Source organism: Sminthopsis crassicaudata, chromosome 6, assembly GCF_048593235.1.
Source record: "Sminthopsis crassicaudata isolate SCR6 chromosome 6, ASM4859323v1, whole genome shotgun sequence".
NCBI classification, from domain to species: Eukaryota; Metazoa; Chordata; class Mammalia; order Dasyuromorphia; family Dasyuridae; genus Sminthopsis; species Sminthopsis crassicaudata.
Genome location: NC_133622.1, coordinates 49608728 through 49630903, shown reverse-complemented (window position 1 = coordinate 49630903; position 22176 = coordinate 49608728). Strand labels below are relative to the sequence as shown.

General features: G+C 32.0%; 1 protein-coding gene across 1 annotated transcript in view; it reads left to right on the top strand.

Moving 5' to 3' along the window:
• The window catches only part of TECRL (trans-2,3-enoyl-CoA reductase like), a 164673-nt gene that overhangs the window by 102721 nt on the left and 39776 nt on the right, over nt 1-22176 (top strand). The window contains exon 5 of the mRNA XM_074276759.1: nt 19131-19246. Coding sequence (XP_074132860.1) covers nt 19131-19246 — 116 coding nt within the window. The remainder of the gene's footprint in view (nt 1-19130; nt 19247-22176) is intronic.

The following is a 22176-nucleotide window of genomic DNA, read 5'->3' as shown; positions in this document are numbered from 1 at the left end:
ATCTTACAATGACCCTGTGAGGTAAATGTTATTATTATCCTCATTTTACAGATTAAGAAACTGAGGCTAAGATGTCAAGTAAATTGACACATAACTGTTTGTGTTGTAAATGTCTGGGGAAGTATTTTTTTTTAACTCAGGTATTCCTAAATTGAAATATTACACAACACTTTACAATATAACAAAATATATGATATAGAATACAATATAATTAACATGGCATAATATATTGTTATGATACGAATATAACATGATGTGACATGAAGCATGAATTTGCATAACACACCACAAAACAATTCTATATATGCAAATATGCAATCCCACATTCACATATATTTGCATGTATGTGTGTCTGAACATATATACACACACACACATATATATGTATATATATATATATATATATATATATATATATATATATATATATATATATCTGTGGATGATATACATATTCATAGAATGAATTTAGATACGCTTTATATCTTACAAATTGTTTTTATTTCTACATTAGATTATTTTCTCTTTGTATGTGTGCCAATGTGAGTACAACTTTCACTATTGTATTTTTTAATGTTTGTTTTTAATGACCTGGGCATTAAGAGAATTTGCTGACATTTGCTTTGCTCAAAAATATATATTCTCTCTTGTACCATCATAAAATGGTTAGTGCAAGATATTCACGTGGTATGGTTGAATATCTATTCAATATATTAAATAATTAGACTGATAGGAAAGAAAGGGGTAAAATAGAGTAGGGGAATCAAATACTCAGTCATTTAGCATTTATTAATCATTTTCTCAATGTCAACTATTGTGCTAAGTTCTGGAAATACAATTATAATTATAAGGAAAGGCAGACCTTCAAGGAGTTTATGTGCTCATGTGAAAAGACAACATATAAAAGAAAGTAGAAAAGGTGTAAGTGGATACCAAGTCAGCACCATGTCAAGGAATATACGCTAGAGATGAATAAGACTTAGCTGGTCTTGGACTCACCTTAAATGGAAGTTTTTAGAGGAGACATCTAATCTAAGGTAGAGGACTTAAGGACAAAGTATACTTCCCATGTGTGATGGACTAGAGTCAGCATGAACAACTGTGGTATAATAGAAGTCTAGAGTATAGAGAGGAATAAGGCCAGAATACTTGTTAACTCAAGAGTTACCATCAAGCTAATTTTAAATTGTTTGAGCTTACCAAAATTGTAGAATCTTTAAGCTAAATGAAATCTTTAGAAGCCAATTTAGAAATCTTATCTACTGTTTCCTTGACAAATGAGTATCAACTTGAATTTTTCTAGTGATAAACTTTTTTTTTCTCTATCAAAAATTTTTAATACATTTTAAAAATATTTTTTAGTCTTTACAGCACAGTTTTTTCTCCCCTTGTGGTATAGAAACACAATTAAGAAAAGACATTTGATATGGAAATATTGTCTGACAATACATAAAAAATTTAGTCATATTAGTATTTTTTTTTATTATAGCTCTTTATTTACAAGATATATGCATAGGTAATTTTTCAGCATTGACAATTGCAAAATCTGGTGACAAACTTTACTGTTACATGAAATCCTTTACATTTAGATACAGTCCATTGTTAATAATTTCTTCTTATGAATTCTATGTGCTTCCAACTTCCCAACTGTGATCTAGTTACAGTTATACTCTGAAACTATAGTTCTATTGACTTTTCACATAAAAATAATTCTTCAGATTTGTGATATTTTTCTTCCCTAAAAAAAGCAATAATTTTGCATATTTTTAAGGTTTTTCATTATCCTGGTTTCCCAACTTTTAATAAATTATAGTTTGACAGTCTTATAAAGCAAAAAGATATCTAAATGGATAGACTGCTTGACTTGGACTACTTATTTTATCTTTTCCTCAGCTTCCTTATTTGCAAAATTAGCATCATAATAGCCCCTAATTTTAAGGATGGTTATGAGGATCAAATGAATTAAATGAGATATTTATAAAGTGAATTTCAAATTGACAATGCTATATAAATACTAGTTGTCCTCATTAATACAATATGCCAACCTAAAAGGAATATAAGACTTCATACAGGGTCTAATATATATGCAGTGAGACTATTACTCCCTTAATCACAACTTTTTAAAATATAATTTGGTTTGTAATCACATTCATTAACTTTTTTTTTTTATCAGTCAAATCATTGACTTTTTTTTTAAACTTTTTTTTTTAAACACAGTCCCTAAGTCTCCTTCATGTAACTTACTATTTATAATAGCCCTGATTTCCTTATGTTATAATAGTCAGGTGATTTAAGAAAAAATGTAATAATTCACATTTATTTCTAATTAATTATATCTTGTTAGATTTTGTTCATCAATTCAGTCTTTTAAGAAATTTATAGCTGATGTTTTTGTCCCTTAATATATTAGTTATTCCTCTGAGTTTCTTTTCAATTTTATCTTCTCTCTGCTTACTGAAATCTTGCCAAATCTTTTGATGCCATCTCTTCCAAGATATCTTCCCTGGATTCCCCATTTTATAATATACAGAATTGTCTAGACACTCTCACACTACTCATCTGGAATTTATGTTCTAAATTAATATAGTTTTTCTATAAATTTATTACTTCCACTATTAACAAAATTCTTATAGTATTAGTCTTATTTTTCTCCAGACTCTTAAAGTCAAGTATACATAGTGCTTAAAAAATTATTTTAAAAAATGTGGTGGTTTCAAATCAACAACAACAAAAATAGCAAGTGGTTGTTAAGGATCTATTCTGTACTAAATTGTATGGATATAAAAAAAGGCAATTTCAGCCCTCTAGAACACACACACACACACACACACACACACACACACACACACACACACACACACACACACAAGCATGCGCATACACCCTGGGCCTTGTCAAGGAACCGGACAGACATTTGAAAGTTTGAAGAAAGAGATTATGTAAACAATTATATACAAAGAAATTGTAGATAAGATAATTGTAGATAATTTCAGAGGGAAGGCACTAAGACTAAATAAATAAAGCAAACAAACAAATAAATAAAGGTATGAATGAATCAATCAATGAAACAATAAAAAAAGAAAAAAAGGAATGAATGGATATATAGATAGATAAAAGCCTTGCAGAACATGGAAGTTAACTAATACTTGAAAGAAACCATGAAAACCATAATGTAGAAATAAGGAGGAAGCTAGTTCCAGTATTGGGGACAGAAAGTTAAAATGTCAGAGTTAAAATAACAGCTAAATATATTTAGTTAAACACAGCACCTTTGTCTTTGTTGATATATCATGTGTGTGTGTGTGTGTGTGTGTGTGTGTGTGTATGTGTGTGTATTATATATCTATATCTATATCTATATCTATATCTATATCTATATCTATATCTATATCTATATCTATATCTATATCTATATCTATATATGATAGTGTTAGGATTCTTACAAGGTACTTATGTACTTAGTTCATACCTTTAAAGAAGTTTGCTCATTGGTTCACACATTAGACTTCATACCTTTAGATAGCATATAAAAAGACAAGCCCACTCTCTGAGGAAAGATTGAGAGTCAGGATTCAGTAGGGAGATTCACAAGTAGGGAGATTCACAACTAGGATTGACTTCTGGGAGATTCACAAGCATACCCACAAGCCCACTCTATGGGAGGAGATTCAGAGTCAAGATCCATTCCCACTTCAGCTTTTGTGCTGGCTGGAGTCATTCCGACAAGAGCTCTCAGGGAACCAAGGAGAGAGACAGGCCTCTAAGAAAGCTAACCGCGCTGAAGAAAAGATTCAAGATTTTGAAGGACACAATAAAGGATCTGGATTTTAACTTCTGGCTGCATTTTAGAGATTAATGAACTGAACTGAAACTAAGGCTGCCTCCAGAAGCTCCCCAAGAAACCTCCTCTAAGAGAACTATTGCAATTTAGACAAGAGATATGTGGATATACACACATATATGTATGATTTATACTTACATGAATAATACACATATGTGTAAATTGTATGCACACATGTGTTTATAGACATAAAAGCAAAATATGCTTATATGTATAATTCTAGACATGTGTGTTCATATACTCCCTTGTATGTATGTGTGTGTATGCACGTGTATACATATATATATATGACACACAGAGAAAGAGAGAATGAAAGAAAGAGAGAGAAGTGAAAAGAGATAAAGACTCCTGAAAGATACTGCTGAAAATTTCCCTCCAGGTTGGCAGCAATTATCAGTCAATGATCTCTGGATCTGTCATTTAACAATGACCCTACTTTATTATATATTCAGTCAACACAGTTTCTTCTCACCTTATCCAAAGAGTTATAATGAGAGCCTATTTCAAATGCTTTGCTAGAGTACAAATAAATCACTTCATACCTAGGGTATTTCCTCAAGTCAACAAGCTAGATAACTCCATTGACAAAAATAAGTAAATAAAATTATTTTAGAATTAACAATCTATCTCCCAAATTCTTTTGTATCATCACCTTTCATGGGTATGTGAGCATAGATTTAGAAGTGAAAAGGACCTCAGTGGAGATTTAGTCTATTTCACAGAAGAATAAACTGAGGTCATGAGAAGTTAATTTATTTTTTTTCAATTTCACACAAATGAGGTAAGTGGAATTTAGACCCTTTTCATTTTATTCTAATGTCTTTATTTATTTTATTAAAGTATAATCCCTCTGAATTTAATTTTTATGCAGAGTTGTAAAACTGTAAATCACTTCACTGACATTTCATTTGATCCTCAGAAAAGCCCCTTTGAAATAAGTGCTGTACATAGTATTATTATTTTAAGACATAGTATTACCATTATTTTATTATTCAGAAAACAGGGTATTAAAAAGTTTAAGTGATGCTGCCATAAAACAAATATTTCTGTAAGGCAAAATGTATTATCTTGTTCTTCCTGATGTCTAATCATCAATCCTCATCTCATAAAATGACAAAAGTTAATTTTTCTAAACTTATTGGTGTATAATCTGGTAGAAAGAACATTGTATAAAGAGTCATGGTATGTATATCTTAGTCTTCTCTGCTATTATATTTATGGGTTTTATTAAATCACATAGTATCTGTGGTCAACCATTTCTTCACCTATAAAATAAAATAACCTCTAAGTTTCTCCATAAAATGATAGGGTTAGATTTGTTAATCTTTAGGTCTTTGTCATTCTGAAATTTTATGTCTCTATAAATAGTTTTTAGTATTCCCAAAACTTTGACATTTTGTCCCAAATCCCTATATATTTTAAAAACAAAATGAAAAAAAAATCAATTCAAGAAAAGTCACTTGCTGATACCAGATTGAGAAAAAATTGTTTTATATTGTCCTAAACATGCCAAAGCAAGTTTTTCCCCTCACTTGAAAACAAATATATACAAAATAATCTATCAATAAATATGAAACAAAAAAGAAAGAAATACGTTAAAATTAAGAGGAGTTGAAAAGAACACTTATAGAAGATAAGATTTTAATTTTGACTTAAAGGAAGCCAGGAAGGTCATGAAAAAATCATTCTTGATGTTTGAGAACCAGATAAAATACTCAAAATTGAGAGATGGAATGTTTTGTTTTTACAACAGGAGTCCAATGTCACCAGATCAATGAGTTTCTGTTGGGATATAAGGTATGAATAGACTGGAAAATGAGAAAGGATCTAAATTATGTAGATCTTTGAATACCAAAAAGAAAAACTTTTAAACATATCATCCCCAAAGCAAAAGGGAGTCACTGGAATTTTAGAGATTGAATGACACAGTTAGGACTGTGTAGGTGAGTGAATAAGGATGAATTGAAATGGAAAATTCTTGAGTCAGCCAAACCCACCAGCACCTATTGTAGAAATCCAGGCATTAGGGAATGAGAACCTACACTCTAGTGATATCTGGAGATAAGAGGGCATATATAACAAATGTTGCCTGGATAATACTGATAGATCTTGGCAAAAGCTTGAATGTAAGGATTACAAGATAAGAAACAGTGATAAAAGAAGATACATTTCTTGGTTGTGTGATAAAGGAAAGGGAATAGCTTTGGAGAAGAGTTTAAAGGAAAAGATAATTAATTCTATTTTTTTACTTGTTTCGAAATTGTCAACTGGACAACCAATTTAATATGTCTGAAAGGCAGTGAAATATGTGATATTGAAGGGAAGAGGATGGGAAAGATAAATAAGAAATAACAAAGAGAAAATATATTAGAATTAAATGGAGTTGGAAAGCCTCCCTATAAAAGATGGAATATTAATTTTAACTTGAGAAAAACCAAAGAGGTTACAAGGAGAAGAGGAAGAGTCAGAGCAACATGGGTAGATTTGAGAATAATTTGCTTAAAGATCCTAATTAAATCATCTATACTTCTTCACCTGATGAAAAGAAAAGAGAGTATCCAGGAGGAGCGAGTGATCAATAGTGTCAAAGACTGCACACAGTTCAAATTTTATCTCATTTGATTCTCATATCAGCCCTGTGAGGTATGTGCTATTATCATATTCATCATACAGATGGGAAAACAGGGTGAGAGATTAAATAATTTACCCTCCATAGAGTCAATCTTATAGTAGAAATTAGATTTGAATCCAGATATCTTTGCCTCTAAGTACATAATTTCTTTTTTTTCCCTTACCATAGTGTTGCTTAATTGTGAAAATCTGTAGTATAGTATAGAAAATTAGAGTTCATGATGAAACCTTGAGTGATAGCTAAGTTTGGATTGATTGAGGATCCTATGAAGGAGACTGAGAAGAAGTAATCAAATAACTATATGAAGACAAAGTATGTAACTGAGAACATTTTTCCCTAAAATGGCATTTTATTCAAGAAATATAGGAATTAACACAAAAATAAATTACATATATATATATATATATATATATACAGAGAGAGAGAGAGAGAGAGAGAGAGAGAGAGAGAGAGAGAGAGAGAGAGAGAGAGAGAGAGAGAACGCCAAAGGGGAAGAAAAAAAAAAAAAAAACTAATTGAAATAAAGAATTACAAACCATTAACAGAAATATAACGCATCAACCATAAGTGAAATGCACATTAAAAACACAATTTTTTTTGTACATCTAGTAAACTGGTAAAGATGGAAAAAAGCAAGAAAAAAAAATAAAGCTAGTAGAGGGACAGGAAGGCACAGCAGGAAGAGAAGTACTATAGCACTGCTGGTGAGCCATAAAATGATCCAACAATTTAGAGAAACAGTTTGGAACAATGCAAAAGAAAAACCAAACCAGATAAAGTCATAAAATATTCATACTCTGATCCTAAGATCCCAATGCTAGGAGTATACCATGAATATACCACAAGCAATTATCTCAATGAGGTGTGTGTAGAATTCCTATATATACCAAAAAATATTCTTAATAACCATGTGTGTTTCTGTGTTGACTGATAATCATTAAAAAAAAAAAAAAAAAAAAAAAAAAAAAAAAAAAAAAAAAAAAAAAGAATGGCTTTTGAATTGTAATGGACTACATAAACAAAATATGACATACCATTAATGAAAGATTCCTTCATAAAAAACAAACTATAAATTAAGGAATAAAATGTCATTTTCTTAATATTTAGAGTATCAACATTAGAAGCAATAAATAAAGTATTTAAATATCTATTATGTCCATTGTACTGATGAGCTCTACATGTGGGGTACCTAAATGAAATTAGGGTTTAATTGAGGTCTAGTGGCAGGTTTAGGGTAGAGGGAGTAAAATAGAGCTCTCCTGCAACCCCTTTAGATTCAGCACAAGGATATGGAGTTAAATGAGGTCTAGCAGTGGCATAAGAGTCCCCTGTAAAGGAATTTACAGACCGAAAATCTAGATTGATAAAAGAGGTTTATTATGGGGGTTGGAAGTAAGGTTGAAGTCTAGTTAATAAAAGGTGAAGGTAGAGATAAGAGGGCACCGGAAAGAGGATTCCAGTGGGTAGAGATCCTTGGCATGCCAGGCGTAAGGCTGCCATGTTTGGGACCTCTGCAAAGAGAGGACTCCAGCTTGGCTCTTTTATAATGAGAGATTTAGCTAAAGGGGTCCATGGGTGGAGTCCCAAATTGGCTCCTTGCTGGGTTTCAGGGAAGGGTAGAATTTGCTTGGTGGGGGTTGGGAAACCTGAGCAGATCATTAAAATGAGGGTTGGGACAGCCCAAATTGGCTCAGATCAGATGGGGCCTGGGAGAGCCTGATCTCCTATAGGAATTCAAAGGGGTGCTTTTGACCAGGATTTGTGAATCAAAGGTCCTAGCTTCTTGAATTGATAATGCATCAGCTAGGAGAGTTGGGAATCAGAAAGGAATAAATCAATCTGAAAGGACTAGTTTCTTAAAGGGACCACAACCTGCATCAGTACTAGTAGGTGCTGGGGATACAATTCTTTTCTTGTTTAAACTTGCAAGAAAGTTACCTTCTTCCAAGAGAAACAATAAGGCTATATATATCAATATTTGGTTATATACCTATAGCTATAGTTATCTATATAAAATATGTAAAAAACAAATGTACAGGAAGATAAATACAAATATGCCTTACAAAAATTAAAGAATAAAATATAAAATTTATTTATGACAGAAACATTAAATCATCTCATATAAAATGTTGTAACTAAGATCCTCAGTCATTTTTATAAAGGGTCAGAAATATACTATTAGAAAGTGTATTGCAAATATCACAGTAAAAAATGGAATGTTTTTTGTTTCCAGTAGCCAGGACCAATTAAATAAAGCCTGAGAGGAAAATTTACAATGACCTTCATCATAATGGAACAAACCTTCTTTTGAAGTAAACTTGAAGCTGTGCTTAAGCACATGGAGTTCAGCAAATTTATAACAACAAATCAGATTGCTTATTTCATTTACATTTCCTAAAACAGCATATTGTTCTTCTACCCTCTATTTTTCCTTTCAGCCATTCACCAAATTGAAGTTATCAAGTATTTTTCATCAGCTTACTCCTTAATGAAACATTATATTTTCATATTTAAATATTTTGTTAATTCAGTATAAGTACCTTTGAAAGGGTCAAATGAATAAAAGCTGGTAATAGTAATAAATTAGATTTTAAAATGCAGGGATCATCTTTAAAATAAGAAGTCATTAGGTAATTTGAATAAATCTCCCAGCATCTGCAAATGTTAAGGAGCTTATGTTTTTCATGAAGCTTGTAGGGTTTTATTTTTCAGGGGCTATGGCAATTCCATTATCCATTTCTTTTCTTGAGGAGATTTGCATGCTAAACCTTTGTTTTTCTTCTTTATTCATTCTTTACTATATTTCACATCAAAACACTCCTGCCTGCTTCTTCTTCTTTTTGCCTCTGGACTGAAGATTTATTTTTTATTTAAAATGGTGCATGGTTGAAAATTTATTTGCTACTTCCTCCTCCTGATTGCTGTAGAAGACTATTCATTGTATGGTCCATTTACTTTTCATTCTGAATTATGAATAATTTTTGTTATAAAACATTTTTGTGATGTCAAGAAGCTGTTGCTGAAAGCTATGCTGACATTTTAGGGTGTTTTTTGTTTTTATGTGAATTATAAATGAATACTGCTTTCATTTAAAAAGAAAAAAGTCATTAAATTTTTGATGGCATTTTATTTTATTATGATGAATAACAATGATCAAGGCAAGATCATTCTGCTTACTCTTGCCCTCTTTGAACTATTTGAACTGACTATTGTCCTATTTGACCTAAGAAGGTTAGAAACTGTGTTATTATCTATAGGGATGCCTGCCATTCAAAATTAAATATTCAGGAAGGGATGAAGCATTCATCTTTTTTAAACTAATACTCGTATTTGCCTAATGCAGAAGTTCACCTGTTACTTTCATACAGAGACCACATAGAATGGCAGCCATATCCTTTGCTTGCCCCTGAAGTTTGCTCTGGGCTCATTGTTTTAAGTTTTCCTGTCTCCTAAATAGTAGAAATCAGATCCTCAGTACTTGAATTGTATCTCTTCCTCAGATTCCTTAAGAACAATTCTATTCTAAAGGGTTTGGGAATGGGGGTGGGAAAGAAGCAAAAAGCTACATAATGAAAACATGAATCAAGTGTAAAAAAATGCAATCATTAATGACAGACTAACAGAGACAGAGAAAACAAAGAGAAAGACAGAGACAGAGATATACGGTAGATAGAACTAATCAATAATGAGAGACATTATTCTTTCTCTCTTATATTAATAGCCAATTATTGAATTAGGACTAAAATGGCCTACCCCCTTCTATTTCCTTTCTCAGAAATTAATCTGTAGGATATTCAGACAGTCTTGAAGTGAAGAGCTGATAATGAGATGAAAATTTTGGTGAAATTAACTTAACCTGGAAAACTTAGATTTGATCAAAATTTAAAGAAATTCTAGTCTTGGTAAATTGATGAATTCAGGCCCATTGTGTTTTAATTAGGTGGCTGAAAGTAGATTTCCCCCTTTTGTTCAGATTACCCTAAATGGGGTTGGTATGGGTAGAGATCAGTCTCTTAGACCACTATTGAGTGGTCAGTCATGACTCCCAGATTCTTATTAGAAGACTATCTCTCATTATAATATTCATTCTGTCAGTATTTATTAATGATTCAGAGTTAATTACTACCCTCAAATGTACAAAATTTTAAAAGTATAAGTAGTAACACTTCTACAAAATAAGTGAGTAGGGTATATACACACAGATGTACTTATGTGTGTATATGTACATATATATGTGTGTTTATATATAATACATGCATGCATGTATATATCCTATACATATATACATACATATATATATATATATATATATATACACACACATATATATGTGTATGTACATATATATGTGTAATATATGTGTGTGTGTGTGTATACACACAGATATAGAATCTAGGTGCTATTTTTCTAGCTACATTTTCTTTTGAATCTTTTTTTACGCAAGGCCCAAAAGAGCAATAGAACTATTTCCTTATTACCCATGGACTAATGACAAAGACTTTTCGAAAGAATTTTAGTTTTCTAGCTTCTCCTTTCTTTGTCCTAGCCACCAGTGTTATCACCTACTTCCTTAAAAAAGCAAATCACTTCTTTATTTCTGACTTTATCCTCTTAGGATAGAATGTTTTTGAGGTACCTTAAAGCTTATATGATCATTTGATATGAAATAATTTAAACTTTTATAAAAATGCATTAACAAAGTATTTTCAATGTTCCTACTAATCATTCTTAAAGCTTCATCCCCAATGTCAAGTGAAAAAAATTCCTTTCAAGAAAATTCCAGGGTTTAGGAAGAATGGGTAATTATTTTTGGAAAAGGTGTCATAAAAATTTTCTCATTAAATCATAGTTTTAATACCAGGAAACATTTTTTGATGTGATAGATACCTTTCAACCTCCTTGATAAAAAGAAGAATAAAGGAAAGAAATATTAAACACTTAGACTACGTGTCAAGCACTGTTTTGAAAAACACTATCAATAAATATTATAGTTTGTGTTTAATTTTTTCTTGCAGAACTGATAGACATTTCATTCCATCAGGCAAATTTCATTAGTCTATAATTTCAGCTTTCAGTATGAGAATCCCTTTGCTTTTGTTCATATTTTAGTTTGTTTATTTTCATCTCAGTAAAAATGAAGGCATTATGAAAGAATTGTATGCTTATATGGTGTTACCAAGGGAAAGTTATCTTGTATCCTACAATTTATTCCTTGATGCTAGATAGATAACAATAGATATTTCTTTGTTTTTCTCTGCTATTGTTGTAAAAGCCCTCTACTTAACCTATGTATCAAATTTCCCCCTTTTTGAAGCATAACTGATTTGGTTTAAGAAAGTTTACTTCAAACAATTTAAAGTAAAAAGTGGTGATTAAATTATCAAAACCAGGATGAATACTTGTTAAAAAATATAAGCAATCTTTCCCAAAGCAGAGGATTTGATCCATTCACAAAGTCATTGGATGAGAACTGGTACTATACCATTCCTATTCCAAATCAAAAGCCCAGAACAGCAAACCACTTCAAATTACACATGCTTTAGTTTCATGCTCCAGGGTATACATAACACTTTGCCCTGGGTGATGACTGTTTTCCCTCCTTTTCAGCTCATGAAGTCAAATGGCTTCAACATTCCAGTGCTATCAGGCAGGAATAGATTGAGTGTGGCTGACATTCTGCCAAGGCATAAGGATGTTTATGCTTTTTATGGCCTGCAGACCTGCTTATCCCTTTGTTATTACCCTCTAGTTGCAGTGAAACCTACTGATAAGGGGGAAAGGGCTGTTTTATTCCTTAAAGTTGGACTGTGAGCTGATGACAATTCATTAGATGATTCTGTTAATAAGGCCAACTAGAATTTCATTGATTGTTTCATTGTTTCTCCTACATGCTTAGTAATAAAACAAACAAACAAACAAACAAACAAAAACTATGATATTGTGTGGCAGTTTCAGAATATGAAATACCCAGTGGCAATACTAGATGGTTATAGATTAAATTTATTATATGCTACACTTAATTTGGGGGGGGAGTAGAGTACAGAGAAGATATTAAGCAAAAGAGGTATAACTTATCATGTTTTACAGGCTTATTGCTATCTTTGTAGCATTTGTTAATTGTTTGATGATTTTTTTCATTTATTTATTGATCCATTTAATAAACATTTATTAAATATCAGCTGTGTGCAGAACAAAAGCTTAGGAGACTCAATATTTTCTTAAGATATCTCTTTTCCCATAGAATTTATAGCATAATGCATATATTGAACATAAGCCCATTTAACCACAAGGAAATAACTCAGAAATATAAAACTATTGTTAAAGAGATGCCATTTGTGTTGAGCATTAGCAAATGATTGGGAATTCAAGAAATATCAGAAGGAGGAAGAATAATCCAGGCAAAGACAATAGCAGAAGCAAATGAGGAGAGGAGAGAGTGTTGTGTGTTGAGTTTACAGAAAATAAGCATTTGGTATATGGATGACAGATATGTGAATGAGAAATTCAATATTCCTTTCTCTCTCTCTCTCTCTCTCTCTCTCTCTCTCTCTCTCTCTCTCTCTCTCTCTCTGTATGTATGTATACACACACACACACACACACACACACACACACACACACATATATATGTATATGGTATATCTATGGTAATCTACTAGTTAAAACATTGTTCTGTAATGTATATAAATTCTCCCAGTGCCTGCTCTGTCCTTGGGCTACCATCAACATGGTTTAACTACCAAGATTCAGCTATACTGAGTCAACTTCTCTTCATCTTATACCTCTATTAGACAATTCCTACTCTAGCAGACACACCCAAAGTCATCCTCCCACCCATCCACCCACTCATACACACACATACACAAGAGAACAATGTGAAAATCAAAGTACACAACTTTGATTACATTCATTTAAAAGTTTTTGCACCAAAACAATAACAACAAAAAAAGCAAGATTAAAAGGCAAGTACAAAACTGGTGAAAAAAATAATTTTACAGCCAGTATTTCTCATAAAGTTTATACATATATATGTATACATATATATATATATATATATATATATATATATATATATATATATATATATATATATACACACACACAAACAAATAAAACTATCAAATTTATAAGTATACAAGTCATGCCCCTAATAATACATGGTCAAAGGATATGTATAGACAGTTTTCAGATGAGGACATTTAAACAATTTATAGTCAAATCACTATTGATTAGAGAAATGCAAATTAAAACAACTCTATGATACCACCTCACATCTCTCAGATTGGCTAAGATGACAGGAAAAGATAAGGATAAACATTGGAGGGAATGTGAGAAAACCAGGACACTAATGCATTTTTGATGGAATTATGAAATGATCCAACCATTCTGGAGAGCAATCTGGAACTATGTCAAAGAGTATGCAGAATTAAACTCTGCTTATGCTTTGACCCAGAAGTGACATTACTAAGTCTGTATTACAAGGAAATCTTATAAAAGGGAAAAGGACCCACATGTGCAAAAATGTGGGTAGCAGTTCTTTTTGTGGTGACAAAGAATTGGAAAATGAGTAGATGACTATATATTGGGCAATGGCTGAAGAAGTTGTGGCATATAAAGGTAATGGAATATCATTTTTCTATAAAAAATGATGAGCAAGCTAACCTTAGAAAGGCCTGGAACGATTTACTTGACCTGATGCTGAGCAAAGCAAGCAGAATCAGGAATACATTGTACTCAATAATAGAAAGAATATATGATGATCCTATGAAAGACTTGGTTCTTCTCAGTGGTTCTGTGCCCATCGGCAATTTTTTCAACATTAACCCTTACAAAACCATTTGTTCTAAATTTTCCCTTCCTTCCCCCAATCCCTCCCCCTAGCTGACAGGTAGTCCAATACATGTTAAATATGTTAAAGTACATGTTAAATCCAATATATGTATACATATTAATACAATTATCTTGCTGCACAAGAAAAAATCAGATCAAGAAGGAAGAAAAAGAAAAACTGAAAAAGAAAACAAAATGCAAGCAAATAACAACAGAGGGAGTGAGAATGCTATATTGTAGTACACACTCTGTTCCCATGATTCTCTCTCTTGGTATAGATGGTTCTCTTCATCACCAAACAAGTATAACGGGTTTGAGTCATCCCATTTTTGAAGAGAGCGACGTCCATCAGAAATAATAGCTGCATAGTGTTTTAGTTGCAATGTATAAGGGGCATCCACTCAGCTTAAAGTTTCTTGCCAGTACAAAATGGCTGCCACAAACATTTTTGCACCAGTGTGTCCCTTTTCCTCCTTTAATATCTTTTTGGGATATAAGCTCAATGGAAACTCTGCAGGATCAAAAGGAATGCTCAGTTTGATAAGTTTTTGAGCATGGTTCCAAATTGCTCTCCAGAATGGTTGGATCCATTCACATTTCCACCAACAATGTATCAGTGTCTCAGTTTTGCCACATCCCCTCTAACATTGTTCATTATCATTTCCTGTCATCTTAGCCAATCTGACAGGTGTGTAGTGGTATTTCAGAGTTGTCTTAATTTGTATTTCTCTGATCAATAGTGATTTGGAGCAACTTTTCATGTGACTACAAATAGTTTCAATTTCTTCATCTGTAAATTGTCTGTTCATATCCTTTCACCATTTATCAATTGGAGAATGGCTTGGACTATTAATAATTTGAGCCAATTTTCTATATATTTTAGAAATGAGGCCTTTATCAGAACACTTGAATGGAAAAATTATTTCCTAGTTTATTGCTTCCCTTCTAATCTTGTCTGTATTAGTTTTGTTTGTACAAAAACTTTTAACTTAATATAATCGAAATTATCTACTTTATGATAACAATCTCTATCTTCTTTGGTCACAAATTCCTTCCTGTTCCCCAAATCTGAGAGCTAAACTATCCTATGTTTTTCTCATTTGTTTATAATATAATTCTTTATATCTAGATTATGAATCCATTTCAACCTTATCTTGGAAAAAGGTGATAGGTATAGATCTATGCCTCATTTCTGCCATACTAGTTTCCAATTTTCCCAGCATTTTTTTTTTTCAAATAGTGAATTCTTATCCTAAAAGCTGAGGTATTTGGGTTTGTCAAATACTAACTTGCTATGGTCATCGACTATTTTGTTCTGTGAACCTAACCTATTTTGCTGATCAACTTCTCAATTTCTTAGCCAGTATTGAATGGGTTTGATGACTGCTGTTTTATAATATAGTTTTACATCTGGTACAGCTAGGCCACTTTCATTTGCTTTTCTTTTCATTAATTCCTTGACATTCTTGATGATTTGTTCTTCCAGATGAATTTTGTTCTTACTTTTTCTAGGTCAGTAAAATGGCTTCTTGGGAATTTGATTGCTATAACACTAATTAGTTACTTAAGGTAGTATTGTCATCTTTATTATATTTTCTCAACCTATCCAAGAGCACTTGATATTTTTTCCAATTGCTTAGATCTGACTTTATTTGTGTGGAAAGTTTTTTGTGGTTTTGTTCTTATAGTTCTTGACCCTCCCTTTGCAGATAGATTCCCAAATATTTTATCCTTTTGATTTTAAATAGAATTTCTTTTGTATCTCTTGCTGTTGGATTTCGTTAGTGATGTAAGAATGCTAATGATTTATATGGATTTATTTTGTATCCTGCAGCTTTGCTAAAGTTGTGGATCACTTTTAATAGTTTTTTAGTTGATTCCCTAGGGTTCTCTAAGTATATCTTCATATCATCTGCAAAAAGTGATAATTTGGTTTCCTCATTACCTATTCTGAATACTTTAATCTCTCTCTCTCTTTTTTTTCTCTTATCACCAAAGCTAGCATTTCTAATACAATACTGAATAGTAATGGTGATAATGGGCAACCTTGTTTTTTCACCAATCTATGGTTTGCTTTGAGGTACACATTTGCTTGAAATTTACCAATGTACTTCATCATCTTCCTAGAATACACACCCTCTCCCCAAGCCCAGGAAATATTTTACTGGTGGACTAATTTACCTACTATAAATTGCAAGAGAACAATCCTACCTGAGTTCCCTTTAATGTTATTAGTAGAAATTTTATTCTTTTAGTAATGTCTGACTTTCTGTGATGCCATCTGAAATTTTCTTGGTGAAGATAGTATATTGGATATTCATTTCCTTCTGAAGCTTATTGTATAAATGAGGAACTGGGGCAAACAGAGGTAGGTGATTTGTCAAGGTCGTACAGATAGTAAATGATTGCTGTCAATTTTGAACCCAGAAACTCCTGACTCCACACCAAATACTCTATCTACTGTGCCACCTATAAGCCTAGTTTATTGACCATTAATTGATTATTAAAAGAAACAAGAAGTGGCCAAGAAAGTGTGTTCATATACCTGGACTTCTAGAACTAAATTCAAGTTTTGATTAATTTTTGGAGTTTGGGTCCAAATCTGAAAAACACATATCAGACTAAGATTAAATTGAACAAAAATTGCTATTGAATACCAGCAATCACTTAATTTACCAAAAATAAATATACAGATTCTAAACAAGTCTCTGATTTATTTTTTTTTAATTCTATATTGAAAAATCAGATGGGTGGAGACAAATGGCAGAGTGGAACCAGGCAGCTGCTCACTCTTTCCTAGGTTCCCTTGAAAACCACATAAAATTAAGTCTCTGAACAGAGTCTGATAAAATGAAATCACTCTCCAGCTCAAGTTAGACTGGGAGGACTTCATGAAAGGTCAATCTCACTGGGGTAAAAGAGATGTTCAATCCAGCTCAGAAAAAAGCCATTAAGAGGATCTTAATTTCAGCAGATCACTAACTAAAACTAATTAAAAGAACTTTTAGTTCCAGCCTAGTAGAGGAGCAGACTAGTAGAGCAGCTTCTATTCCCAGCTTAGAAGCACAAATTATGCCAAAAAATATATATATTTTTTTTTTCTGGAAAGAGAAGGCAAATCCACCCTCTGCAAATACACAGGGATCCTATGCTCAAAGTCAAGGCTCAGAACTGCACAGAAAGCTTGAGACAATGCCCCCTTTATCCCAGGAGCAGACTTCGATCATAAAAGTAAAAAATAAAAAGAAAAAAAAAAGGAAGAAAAAATCAAAAGCAAAGAAAATGAGCATGAAACAGAAAAACCTTGATCATAGAAAGTCACTATGGTGATAGGGAATACCAAGAACAAAACGTACACAAAGGAAATCTCAAAGAGTGATATGAATTGTTCTCAAGCTCAAATTTCTGGAAATGTGCATAAAATATTTTAAAAGGCAAATCAGAAGGTAGAAGAAAAAAAATGAGAAAAACAAAACAAAACACCATGAAGTATGTAAGAGAGAGACAACAATTTGAACAAGGAAGGCAATGCCTTAAATAAAATACAATTGACCAAATGCAAAAAAAAAAAAAAAAAAAAAAATTAAAATCATTGAAGAAAATAACACCTTGAAAAATAGAATTAAGTAAATGGAATAAGTGATACAAAAACTGAAGAAAATCACACATTAAAAAAGAGAATGTGGCAAATAAAAGCTAAAGACTGTATAAACCAGCAAGAATCAATCAAACAAAAAAGTATGAAAAAAATGGAAGAAAATTTAAAATACCTTATGTAAAAGCAGCCATTCTAGATCCAAAAGAGACAATTTAAAAATTATTATTTTACCTTATGGCTCCAACCTAAAAAGGAAGCTTGATATCCTTCTTCAAGAGAGCATCAAGGAAAATAGCTCCTAATATAATACATGTGTCCTGGAAAGATTTACATTTACTGATGCTGAGAGAAACAAGTAGAACCAGGAATATATTGTACACAATGACAGAAAGAATGTTTTATAATCGATTGTAGAAGATTTGGTTCTTCTCAGTGGTGCAGTGATCCAAGGCAATCCCAATAGAATTTGGATAGAAAATTCCATCCATCTGCATTCAAAAAAAGAACTATAGAAATTGAATGAAAATCAACACATGCTATATTCACTTTTTCTTTTATTATTTTTTTGCTCTCTTGTGTTTTCCCCCCGTTTTCCTGATTTTTCTCTCCCAACATGATTCATAAAGATATGTATATTTTAAAAGTTAATATACATGTATAACCAGAAAAACTTAGAACAATCAGTAAAAAAGAGAATTCTTTTTAAAGAATTTTTTTCTCCAGTTTAAAAAAAATAATAATATAGCATAGGTGAAATAGAATTATGGAATCATTGAGTGGAAGTATAAAGGACCTTAAAGATCATCTAGTCCAGACGTGTAAAATTTCCAAGTGCAACAGAAACCAGGTAGAAATGTAATTGGGAAATTCTAAACAGAGGACTAAAAACACATTACAATATAGATAGTGTTAATTTATGTTTTTCTAGGTCAATATGCAACACTTTTGGTTTATTTCTTTTTGAGTTTATTTATTAGTCTAACCCTTTAATATTGTTGAAGGATATAGAGTCCTCAAAGAGAATGAGTAACTTATGCTATATCACTACAGAAGGAAATCAGAATCTAACTCCTCTGATTCCAATCTCTTTTCAAATTTGTTACTTTTTCCATTTAGTATCATTTCATGCTTTTTTTCCCCCCATGGGTATAAGTATACAATCTCAAAATATCATTTCTTAAAATATGCAATATAATATTATGTTTAATCACCACTTTTCTCATTTCCAGGTTTTTCTAGCTGAATACACAGGACCTCTGCTAATCTACCTCATCTTTTACATGCGGCTCACATATATTTATGATGCAAAGGAAAGTTCTAGAAGATTCCGCCATCCAGTGGTACAGTAAGTGATACATCAGGAATGCAGAAAAATGCTGAGAAGCCATATAAGGACCAAATGTGCAGAATGGTGAATCAGACATTTGCAGAAATATTTTGTCTATATGGTACAGAATAATAGCGTACTGCAAATATATTTATATTTTAAGGGGAGAAAAATAAATGTATATTGTAAGGCAGTATTAGTCTAATTAGACATCTGTGATGTGACCCTTCTAGTGAGGAACCTTACTTTAACTTGAATAAAACCTGATACATATACAGGTGTGTATACCAAGAGCTCTAGCCCTGACAATAAGGGGGTAACTTCAATAATGGGATAAGTTTGATACAGTGCAGGGCTTTATGACTGGAACACGAATATTTCAGGTATTTGTCCAATTTCAGATAATACCTGGTGCTAATCAAACAATACAATAGTTATGTGAAACAATTCTTGATTTTTCTGTGACTGAATTCTTCCAGAGGATTAGGGCAAAAGGATTATTTTTATGAAGAACTTAGGATACCATGTGCTTGTTGGACCTTAACTATGGCAAATAGGGTCTTTAATAATAGTATCAGTTGTCATATCTCTGTTCCTTGCAGCCATAGTGTGCTTCTTGGCCAAGAGCTGAAGAAATTTCTTATTAAGCCAAAAGCTTTTTTGTTTATTGTGGGTCTTTTTATTCTGAGAATTAATATACATTGGTTTCCAGTGTTTATATTTCCTTATAGAACTTCTTTACATCTTTTTCCCATGTGAAAATTAATATTGTGTAGGTGTATAAGTCCTAATTATTTTGTAGTAATCTCTTAAAAGTGCTGATAATGAAGGCAAAAATCATTTCATATTCTATGAAATGATGTTTTTACTAGAATAAAATCAATTTTTTCAATATTTTTATTTGCCTCTCCAAGAACTTTTGTGTCATCATGTTAATTAACTCCAACTTCCCTTTGATTTCTGGCTTTATTTATAATCAGAATGTCTAGGTTTATATAATTCATTATTCCTTACAGTATGTTTAATTTTTAATTATTGAATAAGAATCTCATGTTTGGGTTCTAAACATAGTTTACCCATAGTTAAATAATGTTTACAAATTTATCTAAAAATGTATAATTATTGTACCTTTTTTCATACTATGAGCATATCACTGTGGGAAAAGAAGGGACCGAAAAACGTTTTACATTTTTCTGCTGTTTTTTGAGTTGGCATGGCCCAGTAATTTGTCAACAAAGACCCAGTGCATTGCTGATATTCAGTCTCTGATATAATTGTGGTATTTTAAATTTGATTTAGTCCAAATTCTCTTTCCATATTGGTTTCCTTTAATAATATTTCTAGTAGCTTCCTCAGGCACATATTAAGGATTGTGATAATAAGCAGCAAAAGTGATGACTCTACTTTCAGAATATCAGGAAAGAAGAGCTTATTATGATACTCTTGACAGATCGTTTCCAATTCCATCTGTTTTTGTAGTCCTTCCAGTTTCATTCTCAAAAACACTCTTAAATATGGATAGTCACTTAAATATGTCATTTTAAAATCTTTCTGTAAACTTATTTTTCAGAATAATACTTCTCAGTCTTTTTATGAGCTTCCCCATCCTTAATTAGGATCATCACTGAAAAGCAGACATATTCTATTGCTGAGCCTTTATTCAGAGCATTTTCAATCTAGCAGAAAATAGTATAGCACAGGAACTCTAATAGCATAGCTTTTGAGATCCCTGAGACACCTGTGTGTCATTAAGAAGGACTTTATAGGGAGGTATCTATCATACAGTTCCAGAACATTTTTTTCAAAGGTCTAATCATACCACCTGTTCTCGCTTGAAAAATCTTCTATGGCTCCATATTACCTATAAAATAAAATACAATATCCTTAGCTTTTCCCTTAAACACTCTGCCATTTGATTCCCACTTGCCTTCCCAGCCATATTTATATCATTTGTCTTCTTACATTTTGGACCTGAGGGACAAATAATCACTACACCTGTACTGGTTCTCCTACCTGTCTTTCATAAAATGGCTTCCATCCTCATTCTCTTCCTCTCTCTCCATTTTAGAAAGTTTAGACTTTTTTAGTCCTTTTAACTATGTTTTTTCCTGTAGTGGGCATATTCTTTAAGAAGAAAAATAGCAGAAAAAATACCACCTGATAAGCAGCTAGCATAGAATTAGAAACCTAAGCATATTAAAACACTAAAGGTAGTCAGTAATTATGGAAATGCATATTTCCTTCTGTTATCACTTGGTTATCTGTGATCTGATAAAGAAAAACAAACAAACAAAAAACCAGAATGTACAAACAGATTCTCTTTCTGTCAGGTATTTGACTTATAGCTGATATGGCAGCAGATGTATTAGAGGGATAGTGAGGGGAAATTATCTCCTCCCAGTCTTGCAGGAAAACCTGCAAGGAAAGGCTAGTGGGACTCCAAATGGCATACAAAAATAGAGTAAGTTAGAACTTTTCAAGAGTTTTTGTAACTTATCAAGGGGAATATTCCTTTCTCAGTCACTAAGGACATCTACAAATGACTAAATAATTAGCAAAGATCAGTCTATATTCTTCAGTAAGAGGCCAATGATTATGTCCACTCACATGAAGTCAATGGGAATGCCCTGTATAGAGTATTCTGTAATCCAGCAGATCAAAAGGAAACCCCTTAATCTAGAATTTATAGCCCTCCAATCTGATACAAGTCTACCATTTCCATCTTCATTTAAATTACTCTTTCACATAACATGGAACTTCCTTAGATTACTTTCAATAATATTTCATGGAATCAGGAGTCATACACAAGCTACTTGAAGCTCAGTATCTGTGATTATATAAAAATATCACATGCTATTCTGCACATTTATTCCTACATGGTAATGTTCCAAAGTCACAACACTTTGTTTTCACTATAGAGGCCCTAAGTTAGAATTGTACATTTGATA